The sequence below is a fragment of the Hordeum vulgare genome, chromosome 6H (assembly GCF_904849725.1).
Source record: "Hordeum vulgare subsp. vulgare chromosome 6H, MorexV3_pseudomolecules_assembly, whole genome shotgun sequence".
NCBI classification, from domain to species: Eukaryota; Viridiplantae; Streptophyta; class Magnoliopsida; order Poales; family Poaceae; genus Hordeum; species Hordeum vulgare.
The window spans coordinates 491,007,918-491,021,756 of record NC_058523.1 but is presented as its reverse complement, the minus strand read 5'-3'; the positions used below and the strand labels follow the sequence as shown (position 1 = coordinate 491,021,756).

Sequence of the window (13,839 nt, the reverse complement as noted above, 5' to 3'; positions counted from 1 at the left end):
AGCTAACAGTATTCCTGGGACTGGTATGCAAAAGGGTCATTTGATGGGAAATTAATATCCCGGAAAAATCGGCCCTGACGCCTACACATTTCTTCTTCGTTGCGTGGTAGGGCCAGTTCCGGTGAAGAGTCGCCCGTGTGTTGTCGCCTCCTTCCCCGCTGGTGGCCCATGGCCGCCGATTGGGTTCGGTATGATATATCATGCAGGGTGTCGGCCGATAGCGTGGGGCTGCTCGCTCGGCCTAATTAAAGGGGGTGGTCCTAAGGTTCCTCATGTGACAAGACAAAGATCTACCTGACGCCTGTCCTTCTTGATCTGGCCGGATTGTCGGGTTCCGGAAGGCTCTGTCGGCGAACTTCCATGGACGCGTTATGTGTGGAGATTGCTAGATCGGATGGGATTCAGTTGTGCCCACTGGTTCTCCATTAAGTGGGAAGCGGTGTGAAGCTCTGCTATCCGTTGCCATCATAGGATATGTAGTTCCATGATGAAATGAGAGGCGGAGAATGTCATGACATCCGAGATTGAGGACAAGTAATGATGATTGGAGTCTTTGTGGCGATGAGGAACTTGCTTGGAGTCTTTGGTTTGGTAGCAGCGGTATGTAAGTGGGGGCGACAGCACAGGTGAAGTTCAAAGTCTTACTTTTCAGTTGGAAAATGCAAGGTGTGGCCTTAATTGGTTGTGTGTGGCAATGGCCTTGTGGAAGGCATTGTTTTGAAGAGCGGAGATTATCTTCAGGATAAAAACCCAAGATCTACGAGCGGGCGACGACGGCGTTTGTATATTGTTTCCTTCTTTGGGGCATCACTTTTGAGGAACTTGAAATTCAAGTGTTTTGGTGATTGTACTGCTCCAATGAGCAAAACTCTGTAGTGAGGCTTTTTTTAGCTTTATTTTTTAAAGGTCACTGAGGAGGGCAAAAGCCCTCCAGCTGAATCAGCTTCTTTTTTTTGGCTTCTTTTTTCTGGCTATGTGCATCCCTGATATCATTAAGGTAATGTGTTATTACAGAAATCCGGTGTAATTGATATTTCCATGATATTAATATATAGTTTCGTTATGAAAAAAACTGGCTAATTATCTACTATCTCCGTTCCTAAATATTAGACCTTTTAAAGATTTCACTATATACTACATACAGATGTATGTAGTCATATTTTAGAGTGTAGATTCACTCATTTTACTTTGTATGTAGTCTATAGTCAAAACTCTAAAATGTCTTATATTTCGAAACGGAGGGAGTAGTTAATTGCTACTCAGCGACACTCAAGAAGGGTTTAGTCTGCGAGATAACTGATTTATCTGCTGATTTTTCGATAACGAAATGAAAGCATGGTACCAAACTGATCTGATAACTCCGAAAAATAACGGCGCAGCAAAACGCGCAACTGCTTCTAGTGTAGAAACGCTTAACAGTAAGGGAACCTGCTAACATGCACGGGAGACTAGGGCCACGACTTGTCATCACTTGTAAACAAAGAACACCTACCAGGAGCAGTCGTGAAAGCGAAAGAACAAAGTAATCTTCGAGAGAGCGCGAGACCATTCCTCCGGCGAAAATGAAAAGGTGTGAGACCATACAGTACAAACCAGCCTCCGTGTCAACTGCACGTCTACAAGAAGTACGCCGCTGGACAAATCGACAGGGACGCGGCTCGACTGGATAAACACAGCCGGCCGTGTCGCGTAGATGCGAATAGACTGGCAGCACTGTACCACACAACAGCGCCGTGGTGGTGGTAACCGAGAAGAGAAGGCCAGGCAACGGGTAAAATTCTGGACGGCGACGTGTACCGGACACATGTGGGCAAGATCCGGGGTCCGGAGCCCTGCCGGAGCGCGGCGACGAGCTCTTTCCCCCCCGGAAGGCTGGACCGCGGGGAATCGAGGACGACGGGCATGGGCACTCCTCCCACTTGGGAGGGCTCGACGTGGACGCCCCGAATAACCAGCCCTCGTGCTCGTTTGGTATGCCAAATCTCGCGTGGTATCTCGCCGACGACTGCTTGCCATCGCGTTTTGTGAGGACGGGCGTCCCAAATATCATGCACATGTACATATGGCATTTGCATATGGACAATGGTATGTTATTGGAGCCAGGGAGGACCCTTCTAGGAGAAAAAACGACTCGTTTGTTCTCATTTGGGCACTGGACTGCAGTGTCTGTCGGGCTGATGGAATGGAACGTCTGCCAAACATATCTGAATTTGCTTCTGTATGCAGCTCCGCCAAAATGCAGACAAATAACACAGGTGAAGGTTAATCAAACTTGACGAGTGTCTATTTTTTTTTAAACTGGACGCAGGTCGAAGCATAAACACATACTGTATTAGTAAGGAAGTAGGATTAGAACATTATCCGAACAGGACAGGTTTCGGATATGGCATTTGGCTTGTAACGCAGGTTCTCGACGTGGTCTTTTCTGAACCCATGCTGGCCTCTCTGACTCTTGCATTAGCCTCCAAAGCCTGCATTATTTCTTCTTTGGTGGTAACAACTCAACCTTTTCCTGTAAGCGACACCGAATCTGGCGTTGAGCAAGCTGTATTTTTGCAGGATGCATGGTACCGTTTGCCACCACAGGTTTGGCTCTGAGTTTACAATGGAATGGCTGGAGTTTGTCATCGGGAAAGCACCACTGCCTTCAACCGTACGTACGCCCCAAACTATTTCTGTACGGAATTTAAATGGCACAACCAGCATTATAGTAGTTCCTTTTTACATGGACATGAGTTTACTAGTCAAGTGTTTCGTTTCTTCATTTCTACGTGATGACTGATGATGTGGATACATACAGGATAGGGCTTTTGAGCCAGGCTCCAGGAGCTCTCGCATCCGACGTGTCGATGTCCAGCTAGGTGGCCCCCGCCCAAAATCCGGGCGCAGCCAATCGCATATCATGGAATCGGATGGGGCATTAGCAGTAAACCAATCAGGTTACAGATAAGGCCAGCAGGCGGGTCCCGCCCCCGCGAGCCTAAAGCGCAAAGCTCATTCGGAGAAAAGGGAAAGGGCAGGGGCTGGGCCATGCATGCCTGCCGCTCAAATCGAATTGCCTTCCAAATCCAGTGATACTTTTTTGTCATTTCTACTATCTCGCAATCTTCTTCGCGTAGACGTAGGTGGGATCGCCGTGATTATTATTATTATTATACGGTACCAGAAGAAACCTTATTGTTTGCGCTGGAGGTGGTCTGGTCTGCACGTCTTGGTGGAGGCGGCGGAGATGGGTGGCTCGGATCACAATCACAAGGCGGCCGGCGGGGCCGTGGGCGGCAAGGCGGCGCGCGCGTGCGACGGGTGCATGCGGCGGCGCGCGCGGTGGTACTGCGCGGCCGACGACGCCTTCCTGTGCCAGGGCTGCGAAACGTCCGTGCACTCGGCGAACCCGCTCGCCAGGCGGCACGAGCGCCTCCGCCTGCGCGTGACGTCCCCGCTGCCGGCCGAGGGCGTGGCAACGGCGGTGAAGGGGTCGCCGGCGACGACGTCCAAGTGCCTGGACGTCGCGCCGGCGTGGCCCAAGCGGAAGGCGCGCACTCGGCGGCCGACGGTTAAGAGCGTCGGGCAGCTGCTGTCGAGACGCCTCGTGGTTCCCGAGGTGGGCGCCGGGGAGTCCTCCACGTCGGACGAGCGGAGGGCGCCGGAGGAGGAGCAGCTGCTCTACCGCGTCCCGGTCTTTGACCCCGCCCTCGGCGAGTTCTGCTCGCCCCCGCCGATCGATGACGCGGTGGCCGCGACCTCACGGCACGGCGAGGACGTCGAAGGCGCCGTGGAAGACGCGAAGGAGCTCATGGACACGCCGTCCCCCGTGCAGGAGCTCCCCGATTGTTTCGCCAGTTTCGGCCCGACGGACGCCGATCTCAGGGAATTCGCGGCCGACATGGAAGCGCTCCTCGGCCAAGGCCTGGACGATGGCAACGAGCTGGAGGACTCGTTCTACATGGAGGCCCTAGGGCTCATATCGCCGCCCGCGGAACACGGCGGGCGTGTAAAGGTGGAGGCCGACGGCGGCCTTGTCTCCAGAAGCAACGGCGTCCTGGCGGCTGGCCATGACCTGAAGCGGGAGTTCAGCGGCAGCCCGCCGACATTGGTGGATGACGACGACAGTTTCGAGCACAAGACGTCGTCGGCGAGCAACGGAGACGCCGTTGACGGTGCGCAGTTCCTGAAGAGGAGCCTGGATCTTAGGCTGAACTACGAGGCGGTCATCGCGAGCTGGGCCAGCTCGCCGTGGACCGACGGCCGGCGGCCGCCCGGCCAGCAGCTCGACGACTTGTTGCTCAACGACCACGCGGTACATGCACGATTTTGCAAGTTAACTTAACTATGCTGGATACATATAACTATATTGGAATAATCATGGTGCATGGTGTAGGGCATGTGGACGGCCGGAGGAGGAGGACGGCAGGGCGAGGCGGCGTGGCCGGCGAGGCCGAGGACGGACGGGTGGCGGGAGGCGCGGGTGTCGCGGTACCGGGAGAAGCGGCGGACGCGGCTGTTCGCCAAGAAGATACGCTACGAGGTGCGGAAGCTGAACGCGGAGAAGCGGCCCCGGATGAAGGGCCGCTTCGTCAAGCGCACCGGCGCCGCCCCGTGCGCCGTCACCTGACTCATTAGCCAGTCGGAGGACCAGGGCGCCGCTGCGCCGTGCGTGTCGATTGCTGCGCGCGCGGTACGGATTTGCGGCCTGCTCGTCAGTCACGGGCTGGCATGAAATTACACACACACCCACACACAGAATTCGTCGAAGCTGTTTTAGCGTCTGTTTCGTTGGTCAGGAATGGTTTTGTCCTTTTTCGTTTCTTTCATTGGTGATTCCGGGCAGTGGAGAATGACCGGGAACAGAAAGGTTTTCTGAGCTTGTTGTTAGCTCACCGTGAGAAGTTTTTGCCACCTTTTTCTCTCGTTTCTACCGCGAGAGAAGGATAGGTGGTTCTGCTTGCATGTTATGGTTGCACACTTGCCCTTGTACACTTGTACATTTGTACATGGTTTGTAATAATAAATTAACATATACTCAGTTGGTTTGCAACTCTTGTATGTACCGTGTATATCAACAGGTCGGCTATACATAATATCTACACACTCTCCCTTTTTTCAAAAAAGATCTGAATCTAATATAAAAGTTCGTTAGGTGTACAAGCACCTCAAACATAATAAACACTAGTAGAATGTCCCTACGTTGGCACGGGCTTTTGAAATATTTTGCTGAGGTTATGTAGTAAACATGATGTATGTTAAATTTCACAAGTAGACAAAAGGAACGATCGGGTTATAATGGAAGTCCATTTTAATAACAAAAGGACAATTTGACAATGTGTACATATAGAGTGATTGTAAAATATATTACAAATTAAAATCTAATTCTTGAACATTATCAGAAATGTTGTATTTAGCTTCATTCGCATGATACTTGAGCAAGTATAATAAAATCAATCAATAATGTTTTCCATACTTACAAATCAATTGGAAGAACATGTCACTGGTGAATCATTCGGGCACTATACTGAAAGAAAATCACTTATGCCTAGGAGAGATTTGGCATGATAACACTAATTGCAGTATATTGAAAAAAAATCATTTATGCCTAGGTAATTGAAAGAACAACTTTTCCCTAGGGTGGTTTGGTAATTAATAACAACATATGTGTCATTGAACTAATGATCTTATCTAGTATATTTGAGAAAAGTTCAAAGATGCATTGGCTAAGAATTGTGAGGAGAACCCCTAGATGCAAGGAACATCTATTGGCAAAAATCACATTTGAGTCCATAGGAAGCCAATACTATTAAAAGGGATGAGGTGACTATGATGATCTGGTTGCTCAAGTGCTTAGAGATAGCCACCAAAAATACTCAAGAAATTCTCCCAAAATATTCTGTCAAAACCCACAAAGTCCAAAATTTGGTACCACCAACTTTCCATTCGGCCCTACCGAGTTTTCCAGCAGACAAATCCTATGCCAAACCCTAGTATGTCGGTGCCACCTACTTTCCATTCGGTTCAACCGAAATCAGTGACCAACTTTCTCGTTAGCTATTTTCAAGAATCAGAATTTTCGAGTTTTGGAAATCGGTCTGACCGAGCTTTGGAAACTGCCTAGGACACCCATAACGGTACCACTGAGATTTATATATCGGCCTCATCGAAAAGACAAAAGTTGCCACATTTTGCACTAGTCGGTGCCACTGAGATTTAATCCGGTTTCACCAAGTTGGGCAATAATGTTGTAACAGTTGGATTTTTTGAGATGCCTATATATACCCATCCACCACCTCTCATTCGTAGAGGAAGCACTCAGAACCCACATATGCTTGTCATATCCATTTTTCTAAGAAAGATCCACCTACTCATGTGTTGAGATCAAGATATTTCAATCCTACCATTTGAATCTTGATTTCTAACCTCCCCCAATTACTTTTCACCCAATCAATCTCTTCTATCCAAGCCCAATCTGTGAGAGAGTGATTGAGTGTTGAGGAGACTATATTTTGAAGGATAAGAGCAAGGAGTTCATTGTACTACCACATCTATTAACTTTTGGCGAGTGGTGTCTCCTAGATTGGTTAAGTGTCGCTTGGGAGCCTCCTACTTCGTGTTGTGGAGTTGAACCAAGAAGTTTGTAAGGGCAAGGAGATCGCCTACTTCATGAAGATCTAGCCCGAGTGAGGCTAGTCCTTCATGGACGTAAGTCGTGATAGAATGGACAAGGTTGCTTCTTCATGGACCCTTCATGGATTGAGCCCTCCGTGGACTCTCGCGACTGTTACCCTCCATGGGTTGAAGTCTCCATCAAGGTGGACGTACGATAGCACCACCTATCGAAACCACGCCAAAAATCACCGTGTCAATCTTTGCGTTTGATCTTCCTATCCCTATCCTCTATTTACATGTACATGTCTTTACTTTCCGCTGCTATAGTCTTAGACTTGCATGTGTAGGGTGTGCTTGACTTACAACAATCGCTAAAACTTACACACAACTAAAATTGAGAAAATGCTAAGTTTTCATTTGGTCAAGTAGTCTAATCACCCTCCCTCTAGACATACTTGAGATTCTACAGTAATCACCGATGCATCACAATGGGGCATAAATATTTGAGTTTTGATACTAAATCCAGGGTGTGCGTTTCATTCTAATGGTCAAGCCAAGGGTTGTCCTCCTTTAAAAAAATTACTGCCCCTACGTTTGGTAGGCAACATTTATGAAGCATGGTAAAGGGCCCCTTGATGGTAGATGCGCCTTTTTTATATCACTCAATTGCTTAAAATAATATAAATTGCCACTGTGTTCATCATGAAAAGACCCTTTTTTGATGGAAACAACAGAGGGCGATCCCTCGGAGAGGGAGATTATGGTCATCAAACAGAGGCTAAAATGTGCACACCCAAAGCTTAAAAACGATCACGAACAAACAGAACAACGAAAAATTTGAATGTTCAGATTGGCAAAAACTAAAACATCAATTGCAGTATTGATGTATCGATGCTATTTAACGCACATCATTATTAATTAGAGAGCAAGAAAGATGTCTATTTCTTCAGAATGTATAAGTAATTTGCTCCTTATAGTACACATCTGAAATGGTGGTTCACAATGTACATAAATTCTATTTTCATGTAACATAATATAGCTATTGTTTCCACTTTGTGAAGTTAGAAAGACACTAATCATACCAAGTAGAACATAGACATGTCGGTTTCATACTGATATGAATGCCTAATGAACTGAACATTTCCCAATGCTCAACTAAAAAGAGATAATTATCTCTATCAGGAAGCAAAAGCAAGCAACTGAAATATGATAAATATCTCATTTTAGTCTTTACAATAACACACCAATCATGAGTTGATGTGAATTGTCATAACAAATAAAAGACATATCCATGTGTGTATACAAAAGTTGACAACACAATACGTATCCATGTGTGAAAAATTGAACCGTTAATGACAATGTCATATCGTAAAAATGCAAAACAATCAATGGCTTGCCCTTACCTCCGAACCCCCTTTCCCACCTTCGAGAGCATGCAATCAAACCAGAGATAAGAGTAAACACAATATCATGTAATCACATGAGGGAGAGAGATGAAATTAGTACCATCGTGATGCTCCATTGCACATGCCACCACCATCCGCGTTCACTTAGCATCGCCACATGTCGTGGGAATGAACCTGACAATAGTACGAGGGGTACGAATAGAGGGAGGAGCCTAGCTATGGCATAGTGGTAACACTCGGATGTACGACACATGTCGTGGGAATGAACCTGACAATAGTACGAGGGGTACGAATAGAGGGCAGAGCCTAGCTATGGCGTAGTGGTAACACTCGGATGTACGAGTTCAGGTATCACTCGGGAGTGGTAAAGACCTTACGTGTCGAGCCCGGAGGCTTAGTGTTGCTTATGGGGGGTGTGAGTACACAAAATGCTTAACCCTTGCCACAGAGCTCAAGGCACGCTTATATAGAGTGCGCCTCGGCCCGTTGAGCATCATAACAAGGGCGAGTTAATGCTAATAACTACATGAGTCACTAGTAACAACATCTCTAACTCTTGCGTTACTGGTAACGTCGGTCTTCACTGTGCTATGTGTGGTAGATTAAGTCTCTTGTCGTTATAGTCTCTTCCTCGTCCACACCTTGCTTTAGTCCGAGTGTTGGCGCACGTCCGATTGATCGAAGATGATCCGAGTGACCCTGTGCGTGCGAGTGCAACTCTGTATGTCCGAGTGTGACTGGGACATCATCGATGGCCTTGGGACTTTAATAACTGTGTGGGGCCCTAGGTGGGCCCTCAAATGCAGGTCCATGGCCCTACCCCTAATAGACAACCCCATCAGTAGCCCCCAAATAAGTTTAGGTTTCACTAGCCGAGTGAAAGACACTTTTCGGTGTCCTCGGGTCTCGGAGACGTCGGGGATGCAACTCGGAGCTGTTTCACTCGGACTCACACTAAGACACTACGGATTCAGGAGTGAAATATTTCGAATGATTAGACACATTTGCATGCCTACAGTCGGCAACGGTTGCTTATCTGTTGGGGAGATGAATTGATGGCTCGAGTGAATGCAAGCCCGGATCTCCGAGTGACCAGGGGAAGTTAGGACGGATCCTACTCGTGCCTTGAAGAGGGCAACCTGGTCATCTTTAGGCGTTTCCGAGTGACCAGAGTCCCACGGAGAGACGAGTTGTTCGGATGTCCGACCCACTCCTCTTAGAGAAATAGGATGCATAACCCATTCGGGATGAACACGCGGTGGAGTTCTCGCGGTTTTTGAACCGTGGGAGCATGCTCAAGGGAGCGAAAACAACGACATTGTGTGGAGTGGGGAAAGTGGTGAGGTTCCTCGATTCCCCGTGAGATTTCGCCACGTACCGCATGTGCATTGTCCTAGGAATCTTGTGGATCCCCTCTTTGAAGGCGGATTTCTCAACGGAGATCTTCTGTGCGACATATAAAAAGGGGGAGCTCAGGGAGGAGAGAGGCACACTCTCAGATCTGGAGCTCTTCTTCCTCCCCTCATTCCCAAGTGTCACATTCGAAAGCTCCGCCATGCCTCCAGCCACCACACGCCTCGAACACTTTGCCGTGCGACATGACGAGGGGTGCGACGGTGAAGGCCGAGCGAGCCAAAAAGGGCTCGTGCGGGTCCTTGTCGAGTGCCGGAGCGCTTACGTCGGGCTGGATCCAGGGCGACTCGATGGCGTCCCGCGTTACCAAAGCCCGTCTGCTGGAGCTCGAGAGCCAGAGGCTCGTGGCTCCGGGGAGCTGGCGACTGTCGGAGGAGGGCGAGCGGGAGCCCGCACCTCTAGGGGGCGAGCGAGTGTCCTTGTCATTCATGTGGAGAGAAATTTCTCCATGCCCACGCATCCCATTTTCCGCGCTTTCCTCGATTTTTTTGGTGTGAAGCTTCAGCACCTTCCGCCCAATGACGTCTCATATTTAGCTACTTTCGTGTCCTACTGTGAGAACTTCCTTGGATGCCACCCAAAATGGGGATTGTTCAAACATCTGTTTAGATGCCGATGATGACAGTAAAGAAATCTTCTCGGTCGAGGGGGGGGGGATGTAGTGCAGCTTTGCGGCGGTTTAGGTATACAACTCAGAGGGAAGAGTAGCTTCCCTCGAATGTCCTTTACCGATCCTATGAAGGGTTGGCAGGATTCCTATTTTTATTTCTAGGATGTCCCAGTCGGCGAGGGACAACCAGGTCTCCCGCCTTACTCGACTAAGCAAGCTCAGTCGACTCTTTCTTTAACCATGTCAAAGGACGATAAGGTAGACATAGACATCTTGGTGATCGCTCTGGTAGCGCTGCTACAAAAAGGTGTCAATGGTATGGACCTTTTGGAGGTCTTATTTTAGCGGAGGACCCAACCCCTTCAGGGCAGAGCCCGCCCCATGTGGAGGTACGAAGGGACGAATGATTCAACCCGTGTTCACCCAGAGGAGATTGGAGTAGAGGAGTTGGAGAACAAGCTTAAATCCATCACTCACGTGTGTGACAACCCTAGGTGCACCAGGCTGGTGCCCCCTTTCTTGGAGGCTAACCCACTGAATGAGGTAATCTCTTGTACATTTTGCCCGAGTGATCTTTATTGTTGTTGTCCTCCGTCCTTGTTCATGAACTTGCTTTCTTCACTCGGCATGACTTTACAACTTTCACCAGTTTCGTGCCAGCGGTCGATGGTACGCTGTTTGACATGGCGAGTGACACCGAGCTTCCGGAGAGCTCGGGAGGTGACGAAGATGACGACATCGAAGAGGACTCTGAGGAGAGCGATGACAACAACAAGCACGAAGACGAGATAGAGTCCTCCCTGTCTGACGAAGTCCTGGCCGAGGCTCACACCAAGGCGCTCCAAGACCGTGGAGTCCGTACTGGGGGCGCCAAGACCCCAAGTGTTGCAAAACCAACTGCGTCGGCTGCACCAACCCGTAGTTCCAAATGGGGACGGAGCGACCCCGAGGTGTTGCCAGAGAAGGCCGCTAAGCAGCCCAAGACCACAGTCTCCAAACCTCGGAAGTTTGTTATCCCGCGTATCAAGGTGGACGTGCTAGTAGCTTCGGCGTAAGTGTTCATGCCGAGTGACTGCATTTACTTAGAAGAGTTTCCTGAATGACGGTTGAATAATATTTGCTTCGTTGTGACTTTGTTGCACAGCCGGTACTTCGACCACTTTGCTGGATCCAAAGACTTTGGAGAAAGGTTAGGCCGATGCCAATGTTGTGTCCTCCAAAGGTAGTGCTTGAACTCATTCATGTTTCATTCAGGACTTGAGGTTTCCATTTGATACAACGGAGGAGTGCCTTTCGACACTTGCCCGGCCATGTAACGTGATCGAGCTTCATCCACTCAGCCCTCCGGCTGTCGGGGATGTGGCAATGTAGGACGCCACTCCTATCCGAGTGACTAGGTCTTCAGTTGCCAATGCTATGACTCCCGCACGGGGTGCCGCCTCGGCTGGTGCATCACTCGGAACCGGTCGAACTGTGACACCACCGACTCCTCCAATGGCCAACATCTTCCAGCTGCACCACATCCCAGAGGACCAAGAAGGTGCGCGCAAGGAGGCCTTAGCCCAGCTAGGGCTGATGATCGGAATACTGTAAGAGGCGTATGGCGCCGGCGAGGTCTTGGAGAAGAACGTTCTGGTAAGTTTTCTTGCAAAGGTCAACCTCAGTAGGGAGTTTTCCCTTTGCATTTTTCTTGTTTTTTATCGTGAGTGAGTTTGCGTGGAGCACACCCACTCGATGTTCTCTTCCAGTGGGGGAGTGCTGAGTGCACCCACTGGGTGTAGTACCTGAGACTTCCATCGACTGAATCAGTCGATGGTAGTTTTAGTTCTTACATTGACTTGAGAAAGACCAATGGGGGTACAAGGCCCATCGTCTCCTACTTCATCCTTCCACCGGGGGTGCGCCGAGTGCACCCACTAGGTATAGTCCCCAAGACTGCCGTTGACTGAATCAGTCGGCATTATTCTTGGAGTTACAATTGCTGAATTTTGCATGATTGTGTTTGCCTTGACAGAAAGTCTGTGGGCTCGGGAGCCACTATGATGCCACGGAGTGGGAGGTGCAGGACCTACGCCTCAGTCTTGATGCTGAAAGGGCTAGGAGTGAGCGCCTGGAGCAGGAGAAATGCTTACTCGAAGGTAAATATTTCCCATCCGACTGTCGTAAGACTTGATATTTCTCCCTAACCGATTGAGGTTATTTTACCAGATCGACTTGCTAAGAGGTTGAAAACTTCTATTTCTTTAGTTACCATGAAGGAGGCCCTCCAGAAGAGGGATGGAAATCTGGCGTCCGCCTATAAGGAAGCCAACTAGAAGATCAAAGCGGCTAACAGTGATGACCCACAAGTATAGGGGGTCAATCGTAGTACTTTCAATAAGTAAGAGTGTCGAACCCAACGAGGAGTAGAAGGAAATGATAAGCGGTTTTTAGCAAGGTATTCTCTACAAGTGCTGTAAGTAACAGTGATAGATAGTTTTGTAGCAATGTAATTCATAACAAGTGACAAGTAACAATAGTAGAAAAGGTGTAGCAAGGTATCCCAATCCTTTTATAGCAAAGGACAAGTCTAAAAGTTCTTTTATGTAAAGAAAGCGGTACCGAGGACACATGGGAATTTCTGTCTAGTCATGTTCATCATATTAAGTTGATTCACGTTCGCTAGTTTGATTGTTTGATATGTGGGTGGACCTGCGCTAAGGTGTTGTTCTTACTTGAACTAAAAACCCACTTATGATTAACCCCTCTTGCAAGCATCCACAACTACGAAAGAAGAATTAAGATAAATCTAATCATAACATGAAACATGTGGATCCAAATCAACCCTTTATGAAGCAACGCATAAAGTGGGGTTTAAGCTTCTGCCCCTCTCACAACCCATCATATACTTGTTACTCCACAATGACTTCCTTTAGGCCCATTACATGGTGAAGTGTCATATAGCGATGTTCATATGACACCACTAAAGAAAGTAACAACATACATATAAGCAAAATATCAAACGAATGCCAACTTTATATGATTACTTATAACCAGAATTCTCCCTTGTCCTCAGGAACAATAGTAAATACTCACACCTAATCAAAATGTTCAACATCAGTGGTGTAACAAATATGATTAAGGATATGAAGATTATTTCTTCCATCAAGTAATCCAACTAGCACCAACTACAAGATGTAATTAACACAACTAGCAACCCACAGGTATTAATCTGAAGTTTTGAGACAAAGATTGAATACATAAGATGAACTAGGGTTGGAGATGAGATGGTGCTGGTGAAAATGTTGATGAAGAATGGTCATTCCACGAAGGAGGAAGCGTTGGTGATGACGATGACTTTGATTTCCCCCTCCCGGAGAGGATTTCCCCCGACAGAATTGGTGTGCCAGAGAGCAAAAGGGCCTCTGCCCTGGTTTCCGCTTTGACACGACGGTGCTTCATCCCGAAAGTTATGCTTGATTTTTTATAGGGTAAAGCACACCATATAGGAGAAGAGAGGAGTAGGAGGACCAACAGAGGGCCCACAAGCCATCAGGGCGCGACCTGGGGAGGGGGGCACCCTGTTGGTTTGTGCCTAGGTGGCTGCCCCTCTGCGGTGTATTTTTGGCCCAATAATTCTTATATATTTTGCAAAAATATTCTCCATTAAGTTTCTAAATACGGAGACTAATTGATAATCTAATTACTCTATCATATACTAGTCTAGAAATAATAAACTACGGTAGTATAAAAATACGAAGTTAAATACCTTTGGAATGCATAGAAGAAACAACTTGAAAGAGGAGACGACTTCTAGAAATCCCGCTGGAGAGA

The 13,839-nt window shown here is 48.2% G+C and overlaps 1 protein-coding gene across 1 annotated transcript; it reads left to right on the top strand.

Annotated features, from left to right (window-relative positions):
* Window positions 1-2,835: 2,835 nt before the first annotated feature.
* On the top strand, window positions 2,836-5,035 carry LOC123404636 (zinc finger protein CONSTANS-LIKE 16-like). The gene is made up of 2 exons (XM_045098575.1): window positions 2,836-4,297; window positions 4,379-5,035. The coding sequence occupies exons 1-2, from the start codon at window positions 3,035-3,037 to the stop codon at window positions 4,610-4,612; spliced, it is 1,497 nt and encodes a 498-aa protein (XP_044954510.1). The 5' UTR covers window positions 2,836-3,034; the 3' UTR covers window positions 4,613-5,035.
* The last annotated feature ends 8,804 nt before the right edge of the window (window positions 5,036-13,839 follow it).

Coding starts and splice junctions, on each gene's coding strand:
- LOC123404636 (XM_045098575.1), top strand. CDS start 3,035: ATGCCTGCCGCTCAAATCGAATTGCCTTCCAAATCCAGTGATACTTTT. Junction 4,298..4,378: donor TGTTGCTCAACGACCACGCG/GTACATGCACGA, acceptor TGCATGGTGTAG/GGCATGTGGACGGCCGGAGG.